Raw genomic sequence first — 15,371 nt, 5'->3', positions numbered from 1 at the left:
AAGAGGTCTGATGCGAGGAGCATGCACTTATGACAGCTGGTGGCACAAAGCACAAATTAAGCATTCAGTGCTGTGCTGACTGCTATGACAGCAGCAGAACAAAATGTAGCCTTTCTATTCTCTGATAAATCCAGTGTGCCACAGACTCCAATTTGCCTAGATAGCTTGTAACATTGTCTGGAGGCACCGGATTCTTGTAAAGTATCTTAATTATTCTATATAGTTAAAGCATATTGTTCAGTATCACATATATTTGCAGTTGTGACTAGCATAATGTATGCCACTGATAATCTCAGCTCAAGGGACCTACGAGTAATCGATGTCAGAATGCCATTCACTTAATTAAATTACAGCATTCTGTTAGTACCATGGTATTGCATATTTGTCGTTACTCTAGAAAAAAGTGTGTACGATTCACAAACTGCTTTGCTTGGTAGTCTGTCACTTCTGTAATGCATTCTTGATTTAGTAAACTTATTTCTCACTGATAGGACTGCTTTGGCTTTCCTGGCAATTAAATTTAAAGGTATTTTAGTGATAATGAATATGGTAGCCCTGTGCACCTCTCAAACACCTTTGAATTACAGTGGGCTCTTTTTTTGCATTTCAATAATGTTACTCTTTAACATCGCTCGCATTGCACAAGTATTTAATTTTGCTTAATGCAGTTTTTGGCTACATACACTGCAATTGCTTTCATGCCCAAATTATCATGTCCAAGGTAGTAGCCTGCCACCTTCTTGTTCACCTTTTTGATGTTTACAGGATGCCTGGTGTCATAACTTAGTTTCACATAACAGGCTGCTATGGTATACTTATAGTGCCAAAATTTGCAAATATTAAACGAAAGCAACAGGGAAACTTGTTCTATGTCAAAGTAAGATAGCACACGCTCCATTACATATGTAATGTATTGTGTTTTTTAACAACGAAGTGTCCAAATGATGCCGCTCATCCTGTCACTTCATGTATTCTTTTACCTGCACTTAATAACATTTAAAAGTTATGAACAAGTTGTGCTGTGAACAAGGAAAGACCAGCAGTAAACTCGGTCCTCATACATGCAATGCATTAATGATGGACGTCTTGTCAGCCGGCATAGATGGCCTCAAATGTTTTAAAGCCACACTATGATAGAGTACAAAAGCACAAAGGTTTCAATGGGAAAAGGGATACAGACCAGTGTTTGGTCCGTACATGCCCTCCTCTTTGTTGTATCTCTGTTGTCTTGTATCTTGTCACAGCACATTTCTAAGGTATTATGGCAAGTTATCAACAAGCCTCCTCCCTCTCCATATCCCACAGCTAAATTGCTAAGCTCAAGGTTAATGCCAGTCAAAGCCACTGCTGTGGCTATAAATAAAAACACGTCGCATTCATTGTCTCTTTAAAAACGTGACTTGTTTAAACATGAACGAGATATTGTAGATGTTTTGTTCTACTTACTAACATTGGCTGTGGGCCTTTTCAATCCCTGGGTGTCTCACTGCATGCAGTACCTACCTCTGCAGCCATGGTCCTCCGTTGCTTATCTTAACACGTCTGCTTGAAGACATTTGTGCACCTATACCTCTTCCACTGCACTAAAAATGCTTAAAGTACACTGCATGACTACAAGCATGCACAATTTCTGCTTTCACATCTGTGCTGTTTAACCATCAGATTCTTTCTGTGCAACTGAACATTTGAACAAAAACAATCACCACCACCGCCAGTGTAGTGACATGGTCTTTGCATGTGTATTGAAATGAGCACACTCTTCAACATAATGCTTTACCCGTGTCTCGATTTGTAACATGTGGAGTAAATGTGAATGCAGCTGTTAATTGTTAAATGTAAGTGCAAGTCATGCACTTTGACAAGCATTTTAATGCATGACGACTCGTCAGCCTGTGAAAAACGAAGGATGTTTTTGTCCACTTTACTTGTGAAACAGTGCATAAATTTAAGCTAGAACCATTGCCAGTGTGATTGCATACTGCCTTAGTAACATACCACCACTTTTCTCCGTGTCTGTGGCCTTGCAACCTTGGCTGCCTTGTCAAGCTCAGCGACAGCTTTTTTTTTTTTTTTTTTACCTGGCAAACAAAATCAAATACGAGTTGAGATGTCCCCAGGGTTTGAGAAACTGGGCCTTTTTTCTCTCCCTCTCCCTTTACCCTATCTATGCTGCTCCTGCTCAATGCGGCACCTATTGAACTGCGGTCGACCGATTTCTCGGCAACGAAAACTTGTTCCTCCTGGCGTTGGGGTGCTTCGCAGAGCTACATCCAGAGCCTGCAGAAGAAGGTGTGCCCACCACCTGACGACAGCCTCTCAATGCTCCACTCCGACCTGACGCATCTCACAATGCTCAACCCTTCGGAGAGCACAGCCACCACACTGAGCCAAGTGACTTGAGAACGACCTTCATCGCCTCTACAAAGGTACGGAAGCAAGCAAGCCGTGGGACACGAGCAGGGTTGGCTGTCCAGAGGGACACAAGCCACGGACGACAAGGAGCGAACTTCTTGTTCGAACGTTTTGTGTTCGTTGACGTGCAGAGCAGGTGTTCAGTTGTCGTCCTCAGCTGGGACAGACCCGAGGAGCCTTGAGGCAAATGGTAACAACTCCAACTGAGTGTGGGAAGGACAACTAACCTGCTCCAGTGTTGTGGTGAGAAGCTGTGTCGTGGAGGTTCTTTCGAGACAAGCAGGTTAATATGGTAACACAAGGTGTTTCCATAGCAGTGACATTTTCAGTCTTAAAAGCTTCTCTCCCAATCCACTGTTGGAGTGCAATGTAGAAAGAAAGTGGTGCTGAGTGTTGAATAGATGCGGCAGCTTAAGCCGCACTTTTTTTTTAGTCGTTTGTTACAGCAAGCAAATATTCATGAATGGTCTTTTGAGGGTGTTTTAAGCTGATGTAGACATGGCAGAGAAGTCAGAGGTGCAGTCTTGGATGCGTTTCACAAGCCATGCTGGAAGTTGCTGGGGCACAAAGTATTTCTCATCTATCGCATGACTTTTTCCAGTGCGCAGAGAGAGTGAGGCATTTCTCATGCTCAAGAGCTTAGCGCAGGCCCGGTGCTGTTGAGTTGATGTTTGGAATGTGGTCTAATAAAGGACTGTTTGGTGTACATAGTTACGGACAGAGACTAATGTGAATATGTTTCACTTGTGATACGTGGGAGAAAAGGACAAGTACAGTTTTTTCTCTTTCCTTAGCAGTCGTAGCGTGTGGCACAACTTTGTAGTGTTCAGTGACTGCCAAAACTACAGACACTAAAAACAGTATTGTGTACTCTCTGATAACAAAACACTAAATGCCATGTTCACACATTCAAGGCATGGGTGTATAATAATAGGTAGTCATTACATTATCTCTTCACCTGGAGTGTACTCAGCCCTGATACACGGGACTCATTGTGCACATCTGAGAACGTCCAAGTTTTTTTCATTGTTGTTGCTGTACTCCACTGTACATATCATATGCTGCAGGACATTAAAATGATTGTTTATGACCACTTGGTTGTTTTGCTGCCTCATAACAGCATGCCATTGAAAACAGGGATGTTATACAATGGTGTAATATGGTGAAACCAGAGGTGGACGAATGTCCTCAAATTTTGTTTACCTTCATCTCATCCTAAAAATCTTATACCCACCTTACCTTCAGTTTGCTAAAATTACTGACCTGCCATGACCCTCACCCATACATTTAGACTATATTATTGCTAGAGGAATGCATTTCTCAGTTGGTGTAGGCTTCAAGCTCATTTAGAACAAAAAAATAGAGCATGCATATATAGGACCGTATTTTTTACACATCTCCACAATGGCATGAAAAAAAAAAAAACGTTTAGGGTTAAGGGCAATCATAGAATAAAAAGGCTATAGGAGACTTCTGTTATAGCACGAACATTATTTTTTAACAGAACTGCTTTTGTGGGCATCATATGGGCCTCTAAGATGTGTAGCAGTAGCAGCCAACTGTTATTGTAGCCTACATTGGCTACAAGTGATGTGCTGCATATATAGCTGCTAAGGATGCAGCTAGTTACAAAGCTTGTCAGGCTCCTGCTGCTAGAGTGAAAACAGTATAACGGTAAGATGGTAACAATAACAGCATGATGGTAAGGTGTTGAAGTTGGATGCATGCTCTTAGAGTGCTATTGCATTGGCCACATAGTTTGTATGTATGGTGCAAGTGCTTTGCAGGATGGCTCTAAAGCCATGCTCTGTGTCCTCTTACAGTTCAGAACTTTTCTCATCTTTTCTTTATGCCTCGAGAATGATATCAATGTAAGGCTGTGCATTACACAAAGGTATTGCTGCTGCAACAGTCTCTCGTGCATAGGAGCAGTTTATTTTCTCGTATCTTCAATGTATAACCGATGTATAACAGAGAACAACTGCAGCGGATACACAGGGTGTTCATTTTTTTTAGCTGCACCAAATTATTAAAGATTTCCTGTGGCAGATAGAACAATTCTAACCCTTCATCTAAATTGCTAAATGAGGCAACCATTACTTCCACGAGAAATCAAAATGCCCAATTAAATAACACAATTATGCTAATTCACTTCTCAATGATTTTATAGCACATATTTCAATCCATGAATTGTAGCTAGTGCGTATGCAAGGCATATTGTCTTCTCTCAATGAATTCTGATGGCACTGGTGTTGAAACATGCGCCATCAAATTTGTGGTAAATATGCACTTGTTGTGCCACTTACTTTTTAAGAAAATGTTGTTTTATGCATTGAAGCACAAAAGTAATGAATGCCAATGCATTTCGTCAGACATTTTTACAGTTACAAACTGGCGTAATCCTGAGAATTCATTCCAAGTCGATGTGCCTCGCATACTTGCTAGGTACAATTTGTATATTGAAATATGTGCTGTAGAGTAATTAATTAAAAAGGTAGTTAGCATAATTATGTGAATTCTTCAATTAAGCATTTTGATTTCTCATAGAATTTTGCTATCTGCCATTGGATATTTTTAAAAATTTGGTGCAGGCATTAATAGCAAAAAGATTTTGCTTTCTTGATGCTGCCATGTTGTGTAAACTTACGTGCTCAACAATACTTTAAAGGAAAAGCACCAGCTTCATGTATCTCAGCAGTGCATTGAATAGGCCTATGAATGTAGTATAGTTCACAATGGATCCCTGTCGTCGGCACTTGTTTTACTGCCAGGGAATTCAGTCCGTCTCGTCAGAACTTATGCTGCAGGACATTCAATGCAGGTGAGGAATGTGGTCAATAATGCAAGCTAACTTATAGCACTGGCACATGTATAATTTGGTGCAAACATGCAAAGTGGCTTCAAAATGTGCAGTATCAATATGCACAACTGGCAAAGCACTATCAGAGAAGTGCAAACCTGGAGCTTCTTAGCACAGTAATAGCTGCTACAATGTGTACTTGCCTACACTCGGAGAAATTGGAGCATCGCACTATATATGGACTGAAAAATGTCTGTGCAACAGGTACGTGACCTTAAGAGGAAGCTTTAGCTCGGGCCCAACTTCGACGCAGCCTATTCAAATACATCTAAAACGCAAAAACATTTTTCTGAAATAACCCCTGGACTGATCTTAATGAAATTTGTTGCATTTAAGAGAGAAAGTTGAATTCTAGTGACTGGTGAAGCGGAATTTCGATATCGGTCCTGAATTTTTTTAAACAGATTTTCAAAAATTCGCAAGTTAGAAAATAGAAACACGAAGTTTACATATTCATAGCTCTGCATCAAGAGAAGATATCGCGGTTCTGTAAATGGCATTCATTAGATCATTCAAAGCGGACAAATTTTATGCGTCATTTTATATCTTATGTGAATTTGTTACGTTGTTTACAAGGGTTCTGCAAAAGCTGTATTTCCATATTACTAAATTTCTTTAGATTCATGTGTAACACAGATTTTGTCCGCTTTAGATGTACTACCATATGCAAGTAACAGAATTGTATGTATTATCATTTTTCATTGCCGAGTTACAGAGTTGTAAACTTTATAGTTTTGTTTTTTCAGAATTTTCAATTTTTGCCAATCTTTTAGAAAAAAATTGAGGGCTTAAATCGAACATTTGGAACCAACAGTCACTGGATTTTAAGTTTTTATTTTAAATGCAGCAAACCTAATCAAATTTGGTGCAGTGGTTGCTGAGAAAAACGAATTCTCCTTTTACGTGTATTTATATAGGAGCACCCAAGCTAAAGCTTCCTCTTAAATATGAGACTCAGTGACATGCAGCCTGACAAAATGTGAAACGTGCAGCCTGACAAAACATGACATGCAGCCTCACATATAGACTGAACGGTCCTCAATTTCTATTCTTGACACAAATCGATACAATATTCACACATGAAGTGCAAATTTCGGAGTGTGCGTCTGCAGTGTGCAGAAATGACAAGCACACAGGCTCATCTGCAATAGTTTCTCAATAACGCTCAAAATGGACAGCAATTTGCGAACACCATAGATCCACCTCTGCATGAAGATGTGCATGCAGTCCCAAGGACCCTGCTCCCTCAAAAACAAGGAAAAAGCAAAGCATCTTTGTAAACTATCTCACTGGCAGCAATGCTGACCAATGAACCCACAAAAGTGTGGAAAGATGGATTAAACTGTCAAGGACCGAACACAAATCATTCAATAAGAAAAAACAAAAAACAAAGCTATATCCAGAAATTGTGGAGTGGGGGTTGCAGTCAAAGCAGGGAGCCTAGAACCGAAAGTAAGGTTTTAGAGCTTCCCTTAGCAGATTCGAACAGCAAGGGAAACTTCAGAAGCTATTTAGACAGCAGGCCCTCTGGATGACTCTTCATTACATAATGAGAAATCCACAGTGCATTTCCTGTAGACGAGAGTTCTACCACCACATAAGCATGGAACATTTACAGGCAGCAATGACCAGTTTTCATCCAACCTCCCATCGAGTCTTCCAAAGTCACAAATAGTGTTGCCTGTTTGGCAAAATAATATACTGCCATCAATAGCCCCTGTTGAGCTTGTAGGAACTGTACTCTTATGGATGCCAGCAAGAGCTTATGTCACCGACCATAGAAAAAGAAAAAGCTTTGCAAAACAGGTCCAATTAGTATTTGAAGGTGGGATCCTTCAAGCCCACCGGGGCATTTCCCTTCTAATTTATTGCTGCAAGAAAACTAACATGTTTGGACAAGCTACTGTTGCTTAATGTATGCCCGGTGTGTCAAATGAATTGAATGATTGTTTGGTTCATGGGGTTTCACAATTTAAGGCAACATTGTGTCTACGAGTCAGGCCATCATGAAGGGTTCTAGATTAATAATTCCGATCACCTGGGGTTCATTAAAAATGTGCACCTATATCTAACCAGATGAGCATTCTTGCATTCCAGCCCCAAATGTAGCTGTGGCGGTGGAGAATTAAACCCGCAAACTCATGCACGGCAAACTGCCATAGCCACCGAGCCCCCACAGCCGGTGTCAAAGAAATGCGCTTGTTTGTTCCACAAGAGACACATGGTTGCAGTTTGCATCCAGTGGAGATAACTGTGGGACGCCGTGTCATGTCAATTTCTGGTGGCAGGTTTGAACAAAAAGAGAAGTGGGGGTGCTTGCCTTCAGGGCAGTTGGCCAAGCTGTTCAGAGTGTAAAACGTGTACAGTACCAGTTCTACATACAAGCACAGACCACATGTTTTAGTGCACCAATGCAAGAAAGGTTAGATCGTTCTGGATACCACTGAGAGAGAGAGAGAAGCTCTTTATTAAGAAGATAACTTTTACCAGCACATATGCGACTGCGAACAAAGCACTTCATGCATGTAGGGGTTCGAGAGATTCTAGAGGAGCGTGGAGAAAAGAAAGGAAAAAAAAGAAACAACAGATGTGCAAGTAAATGTGATAATAATCGCAGGTGAGACTGGCGAGAAATTTAGACCAAATTTCGTAGGATGGCAGAAGGAGTCCTGCTGCTGTCTTGACGGACAGGGCAAGGGATTTAAGATGCCACATAACTTCAGTGGAGCATGAGAAATCTTGTCCCTTTGCCACTTGATACAAGATCTTTCGTCGTGCTATCTGGGGCATTCAAGTAGTATACAGCAATGGTCATTCCTAATTTTTAAACAATTAAAAAAAAGACTGCCTGTGGCAGATAGCAGAATTCTTGTCCTTGAGGTGGATTGTTTCAAGAGGCGGATAATATACTAGCACAATAAGTAGACACATATCCAGTTAATTAGAAAATTTTCACTAATTAACTTTGTAATGAAATACTTTACGGCACATGTTGCAATTTATGAGCTGTAGCCAGCGAGTTCTGAAGATGCATCCACTTGAAATGAATTTCCAGGATGACACCAGTTTTGAGGTATTTCCCAAAGTGTGGGACGAAATGCATGGCTGTTTGTTCCAGTTACTTTCATACTTAAGTGCATAAAAGAGCGTTTCGTGAAAAATGTAGGTGGAATAGTGCATTTTTGCAGCGAGTTTGATGGTGCAGTGTCATCCTAAAAATTCAATCCAAGTGGATATGCCTTGCAAACCACCGGCTACGATTCGTTGATTACAATAAGTGCCGTAAAGTAATTAATTAGGAAATTGACAAATTTTTGTTAAATAGTTGAATATGTGTTTTAATTTCTCATGCAAGTAATGTCCACCTGTGCAAATAATCCAGCTAAAGGCACTAAATTTGTGTTATCTGCAACAGGTGATTTAAAGATTCCATAAAACTTAAGAATGATTGCCCCATATTTTCCATGGCCTTGAAACATCGCAGTTATCAGCGCGGATCAGTGGTTCAGCCCATGTGACACATAACTGTTTATAACTAGGATGCAGAGTCAAAGTTGATGATTCAGTGTCTTTATTTGATGAAGCGTAGCAGTTAAAAGTCTGAATTTTACCCATCGGTCAACCGTACACGGGAAGTTGTTCTGGTGAAGCAGTGGACTCCAGAGGCAATCCCGTTTTTCTTAAGCATCTCTCTTTGCCACAACTAATATGTCGCTGGATTTACTTGAAGATATCCTCCTACTTCTAGTAATGGAGCCTCTTTCAGGGAGCTTTAGATACCCTAACACTTCTTGGAATAGCACAGTGGCTGGGCATCTACTGGTAAATGAGGGACTGCTTAGCAATGTTGCCCATGCATGTGAAAATAGGTGATGTTGCAGGCTATGGGGTGGTTGTTCCAGTGCATGCACATGTTCCACACATTTCGTGGGGCTGCTTTTGGCTTCATGAAAATGACTCATCACACTGACAGCTGTCACAGATCACATAGAAGGGCCTCTTTAATGCCACAGAGCTCAGTTAACGATGGCTGCCACAGGTAAAGAGGTCTACTCTCTCTATCAGTGCAAAGTGTTAATACACACCTAAATGATGCCACACCATCAAATGGTGTGCATTCAGAGTAGACATCGATTGACAGCGATTTTGTGGCTCACAAGATGCTTTCTGGGATAACCTTTCTGGGATCAATGGAACCACTGAAAGTCTGATACATCTAAACTTTCTGTGCAGGATCAAATGAAATACCGTATTTACTCCTGTAAGGGCCGCACTTTTTTTTTCTAGAATGTTGGCTGGGTGCAGCCCTCGCACGAATCAGGGCGACAGCAGCCTTCTAAAGGTTTGTACTGTTTCCGCAACTGTAGCAGAGGGTAAGAGAGGCGCAGATGACAACGCTGCAGTAAACAACCTAAGATGCCTGCCCATCGTCCCTGACCAGCACTGAACCACATAGGACTCCCTTCTCTAGAGGCAAAATGCCACTGATCTGACTGGAAGCACACCGAACACAGCCGAGACGACACGCCACACAAAGAAACAAAGGCACGGCGGCGCTGGCCCGAGTGGTATTAAGGAAAAAGCAGCTAGCGTCATCTAGCAGCAACGGAACTAACTTCGCTTTCCAGTGGGACATTGTTCTTTTTTTCCCCCGAAAACTTCGCCTTCCAAAGTTGAGTTGGGTGCAACCCTCACACGAGTATACACAGTACTGCTGTTAGCTTATACTATTATGCTGTGCTGTAGCTGAAGAATGGAGTGCGAGATGGCTTGACAGTGTGCAAGATGCACCACTGAACCATGCAAGAACCACAACACGGAAAAGTTTGTGTGTCAATTATTGCAGTGTTTATTTAAATAATGCCCATAAGACATAGGCACCACTCCTTTGAAGTAATCTCTTTAGATACACCACTGTCTGCTCTCTTCCAGAATCTCCTGCGCTTAGTAAAAAAGAAAAGGTATTCTACTGCTTTATTAAACAACTAATTATAACAGTATACGAATGTGTGATGACGCATTGCTTCTTCCACTTGATATGTTTTATACACTGCAAAAAGGGAGGGAAAAGAAATGCACATCACTGCACATTATAGGGATTGTATGTTTAACAGGTATTTTCTTTCTTTATTTTTCTCCATACAATACCTAGCACTATTGAATGGTGAATGTTCACTGCATGTATCATTTAGGACCAACTTCAATACAATCATCACAGATAACACAGTGCGCTCTACATTAATAGCAATCAAAATTAGTTATATTGAAGTATACAATATATTTGACACATACGACTGTCAAAAGTATGAAGTGCTATTAGTGATTTACATTAAGAGGAAGCTTTAGCTCGGGCCCAACTCCGACGCGGCCTATTCAAATACATGTAAAACGCAAAAACGTTTTTCCGAGATAACCCCCTGACCAATTTTAATTAAATTTGTTGTATTTAAGAGAGAAAGTTAAATTCTAGTGGCTGCTCGAAGTGGAATTTCGATTTTGCTCCTGAATTTTGTTACAAGAAATTCCAAAAATTTGAAAGTGAAAGCGGACAAATTCGATGTCATTTTACATCTTACGTGAATTTGTTATGTTTACAAAGGTTCTGCAAAAGCTGTATTTCCACATTACTAAATTTTTTAGAATTCATGTGTAACATATCAATGTTGTCTGCTTTAGATGCACTATTAGATGTAATTCACAGAATCGTATTACGATTTTTCGTTGCTGAGTTACAGAGTTGTAAACATGATACTTTCGTATTTTGAAAATTTTAGCTTTTTGCCAATTTTTAGTAAAAAATTGACAACCTGAATAAAAAATTCGAAACCCACAATCACTAGATTTTAAGTTTTTCTTTTAAATGCAACAAACCTTGTCAAATTTGGTGCTGTGGTTGCCGAGAGAAACGAATTCTCCTTTTACATGTATTCAGATGGGAGCACCCGAGCTAAAGCTTCCTCTTAACTCGTGTTAGTACCTAGAACCTGGCTCCAGGTGCCTGTGCACCTATGGAACCATGCCAAGAGGTCGCATGCCTTTCAGCATACCTAGGCTGAGATTAAGTTTTCCGGAAACGCTTGAAAAGTGGATGCCTCAGGCCCATGTCCTTCTTCTTATCAGTCCTGTACTCTAGGTACACTGCGCTGTCGGCGCCAGACATGGAGCTCATGTTTCCAGTTCTTCTCGACATCTGCAACAAACGCAAGAAATAAAAACGAATGCTCCTTATAATTCATTAGAGAAGTATGCCTTCAGTAGCAACAAAAGGCACATATGAAAAAGAAAAATTATATCACAACTCTATCCCATATTTCTGTAAAGAGCTCACAGAAGTGCTTCCACATAACACCTGCATGCAATTACCATAGCAGAGTTATGTGCAAATATGGCAGAATGTTTAGACCTTACAGCAGGTGGATGTGACCCAATTTACAAACTCATGCAAGCACCTGCTACGAGAAAGACAAGCCGTCTCTACTGTAAAGATGGTGCTCGAATGCAAAGATAAGTGCACTGAGGCAATATACTTTAGCAGAGTTAACTGATGGGCTAGCTGGTGATCTTGCATACTCAAAAGATTTTGCGCCAAAAAACACAACACACACAAGAAAGTGCCTGTGGTGTTGTCGTCTTTCTTGTGTGTGTTGTGTTTCTTGGCGCAAAATCTTTTCAGTAGGCACTAAGGCACATGTCAGCACACACAGGTACATGCATTACAGTCGAACCCAGATTTATTGAATCCGAAGGGGATCACAAAACAGTTCGATACATAGGTAATTCGATATAAAGAATAAAAATTTCATACGAAAAATTTCAAGATCTTACAGCTGTTCGATGTACACTATAATTCATTACATGTGGGCTTGATAAATCCTGGTTCGGCTGTAGTTACAAAAGCATTCCACAGCACTCAAACAGAACATCCAGAGCCCTCTCGCAAAGACAGCTTTCTCATTTGTACGATAGAGGTCATACTGGAACAAACCCATTGTATTTTTGTGTGTTACCTAACTGATGCGAAAAAATAAATAACATTAGTTACAACACAGTAGAGAGGGCCACAGCTGCGGATTAAACAGGAACCGACAGTGAATGTTGACAAAGCCAAACACTGTTATTGAAATACTGCTGTGTGTTAAGACATTGCGGGCAGGTTGGCTTTATAAAGATTTGCATGCAGTTACTGTACTTGCACGAGTTGCACATGCAGATATTTTTTTACTTTTCCAAGAGTTACTAATTAGAGTACAGGTTATTTGCAGAGGCAGGCTATATGTCTGAAAATAAGGCAACTTGGTGCATGCCACATCCTGTGCTCTTTTTTGAAGTTTACTGATTTCAGCACATTCACATTTTTATTTGTGCACACTATGTGTTAAATTTCAGTTAAAGTTAAAAGTGTTTCACTGCAACGTGCTCAACATTTTTGTTTCATGAAAGCTTTGGTCTCAAGAAATTACATGAGGCAATAGGGCTGCTGAAGGTGAATAACTGGGTATTACAAAAGCATTCCAGGCCTTTAAAGGCTGTGCAAAGACATTCCGCACTCAGTGGCCATCAAAGAGAAATCACTCCCACTTTGTTTGTAAGCCTCCCATTTCAGTTACATCATAAAGGGTGTCCCATGTAACTTGAGCCAAACATAAAATATATGCAAATGCCACGTAGCTGGACAGAACCAAGGTAATGTTGTTTTCCATTGCTTGGAGATACTCGTATTATATTTTCATTACATCTAACTATATAATTAGTCTTAATTAATCAACTGCTAAAATACTACAGTTAGATGAAAAGTGTAAAAGAAAAAATTGTAGAGCAACATGAAAAACTCCCGATACAGCTTTCTGTTGCTCAATACGTGCTACATAAAGTGTTTTTTCCGAGCGTGGAAGAAGCACGCAAATACACGCAAAACTGCCGCTTGACTGGTAGCTCAAGGCACTTTACCCATAATCTCTATCACTAAAGCTATCACTAAAAAGGTCGAACCTGGACACGGTGGCCAGTTGGACCAGTCTCGCCAGCAACGCGTTCCTCCTCTGCATCAGCATCATTGGCAGCCAGCACCTGCTGCAACAGGTTTGTCTGCTCTTCCTTTGTGCGGTACGCAAGGTCCTCCTGTGGGATGAGGAGAATGTGAGAATATGTGCAAGGAACAACGGCAGCTCTTCAAAATTGGTAGTCTGCACATGTGTGACCAGTGTAGCGTGCCCGTGTGTTGCATAGTAGCTAATGTACCACCAAACCAAGAGATATCTTCATGCCTTTTCTACCGTTATGACTGTTTACATCTCGGACATTTCCAGGTGGGGTGGGTGAATAGGGGAGGGGGGAGTTGAAGACCAGTGTCTTTCTGGCCCTGCAGTCTTTCCTGCATTGTTTGAGGGAACCACTTCGTTTTCCCCTGCCCAGGGCGCTGGAAATGACTCGGCGTCAGCTCCAAGATACAGTCAGCTCTCGTTACAACAGACCCTGATAATCTGACAAAAAATGTCCGTTTTATCTGAAATCTGAAATCTGTAATATCTGAAACGCCTCACTACCGAAACTTTGGTTGCGATGTGTAACAATGTTATTGCAAAGTGTGAGTGACGAACGTCAAAAAAAAAGTCACAGTTTCGCCCCAAAGGTGAAGCATCAATTGCGATAGCAAATAAGTAGACAGCTATGCGAAGGGTACTAGTTTTATCGGCTGTATAAAGTTGTAAGCATTCTCTAACTAACTAAATAAACAAGCACGGTGTCACGCGCGCAGGTAAGCATGAACACATCTCACTCGATGACTGTGGAAAGTCACTGTCAAAACGTTGGAGCGAGGAAGTGCAGCAGCAAGCGAATTGACCTTTGTGCTGTCTCTCCCTTCAACATGAACTAAACATAAAGCACAGCGCATACAGCGCACTCTGTCCAAATCACAGATCGCTTTCGAGATACGGTGGCCGCACCTTAAACAGCAGCTGCTGAAGTAGAACCCCCTCTCTTGCCTCCCCCCCATGCCTCGTGCGCAAAAGAAGACAGCGTGCTTCCACCCTGCCTTCCTTTCTTGTATGAGCGATATTTAGCCGTGATAATCGGCTGACCCTCGCAAGTCAGTAGTCAGTCTGTGTCGACACGGCAAAAGTCCGTTTTATATGCTTGATTTTGACAAAAATTGCCTCTAATTTCATCCGCTGTAGCCAATAGTTCGTTGTAGTGTGGTCCATTAAAAGCAAACTTCGTTGCATTAATAAAAAATTGAAATATGGCTCATTATATCCGAAAGTCTGTTGTATGTGGGTCTGTTGTAACGAGCGTAGACTGTATCAGTTTTCTGCAATAAGATTGTTTATGATTGTTACATGTGTTAAAAAGAGATTACAACCTCCACACACGTAACCAAAGCTACTAAGAAGACTGCATGAGGTAGCAAGTTTTGTGGCACAGCCTACAGACACAGTGACAGCTGAAACTACCCTCAAAGACTATTGTTGCATATAAATAAAGAAATAAACCAGCAAGAAAGGCATCTGGAACCCACCTCGTCCATGCCTGCCATCTTGGTAATAACCTTGTAACTGTAGCCCTGGTTTACCAGGAAGCGCTGTCTCTTTCGCGAGTAATGCATCTCCATAGTGTCTTCAGACACCAGAGAATAGAAGAAGGCATTGTATTCTTCAGCCACGGCACCTGTGCAGGGACACCAAGCATGAAACCATTAAACAAAGTGTTGATATTCTTGCAACATGGTATGTCTTGCAAACCAGAAATGCTTTGCTGCATTGAACGGCTATCTTTTTGCATATGTTAGGAACGGCATGGGAGGAAACATGCTTAATAAAAAGACATCTCAGGCAGGAAAGAACCACAAAGAAGTGCTCATTTCGACAATGCTTATTTAATAACCATATCTTCAAAATAAAGAAGACATTTATAGAGACATTGCAATGGCAAGAATAATGAAAGGAGACAATGAAGGAACGCGCAAATCAGGGCAATATTATGAACAGGTCATTCTCGCCTCTCAAAATCTTGGAAAGTATCTCAGCCTGTGTTTTCACTACAGCTGGCGTGATGTTTCTGTGCATGAACTCCTGCATTTTATATTAGGGATGGCACCACA

General features: G+C 41.0%; 2 protein-coding genes across 8 annotated transcripts in view; one reads left to right on the top strand and one right to left on the bottom strand.

Moving 5' to 3' along the window:
• The window catches only part of LOC126541322 (transmembrane protein 198), a 123,967-nt gene extending 120,462 nt beyond the window's left edge, over window positions 1-3,505 (top strand). For 6 of the 7 annotated variants that reach the window (XM_050188057.3, XM_055076543.2, XM_055076546.2 and 3 more), the window contains one exon: window positions 2,263-3,505. In XM_050188057.3, coding sequence (XP_050044014.1) covers window positions 2,263-2,400 — 138 coding nt within the window. In that variant the 3' untranslated portion in view covers window positions 2,401-3,505. The other variant, XM_055076548.2, reaches the window with a different exon arrangement.
• Window positions 3,506-10,097: 6,592 nt separating this feature from the next.
• The window catches only part of hay (ATP-dependent DNA helicase hay), a 31,048-nt gene continuing 25,774 nt past the window's right edge, over window positions 10,098-15,371 (bottom strand). The window contains exons 18-21 of the mRNA XM_050188053.3: window positions 14,790-14,938; window positions 13,262-13,390; window positions 11,320-11,462; window positions 10,098-10,322 (exon numbers count right to left, since the gene is read on the bottom strand). Coding sequence (XP_050044010.1) covers window positions 11,331-11,462; window positions 13,262-13,390; window positions 14,790-14,938 — 410 coding nt within the window. The 3' untranslated portion in view covers window positions 10,098-10,322; window positions 11,320-11,330. The remainder of the gene's footprint in view (window positions 10,323-11,319; window positions 11,463-13,261; window positions 13,391-14,789; window positions 14,939-15,371) is intronic.

Source organism: Dermacentor andersoni, chromosome 2 (assembly GCF_023375885.2).
Source record: "Dermacentor andersoni chromosome 2, qqDerAnde1_hic_scaffold, whole genome shotgun sequence".
Classification (NCBI taxonomy): Eukaryota; Metazoa; Arthropoda; class Arachnida; order Ixodida; family Ixodidae; genus Dermacentor; species Dermacentor andersoni.
This window is presented reverse-complemented; position numbering and strand designations above follow the sequence as displayed.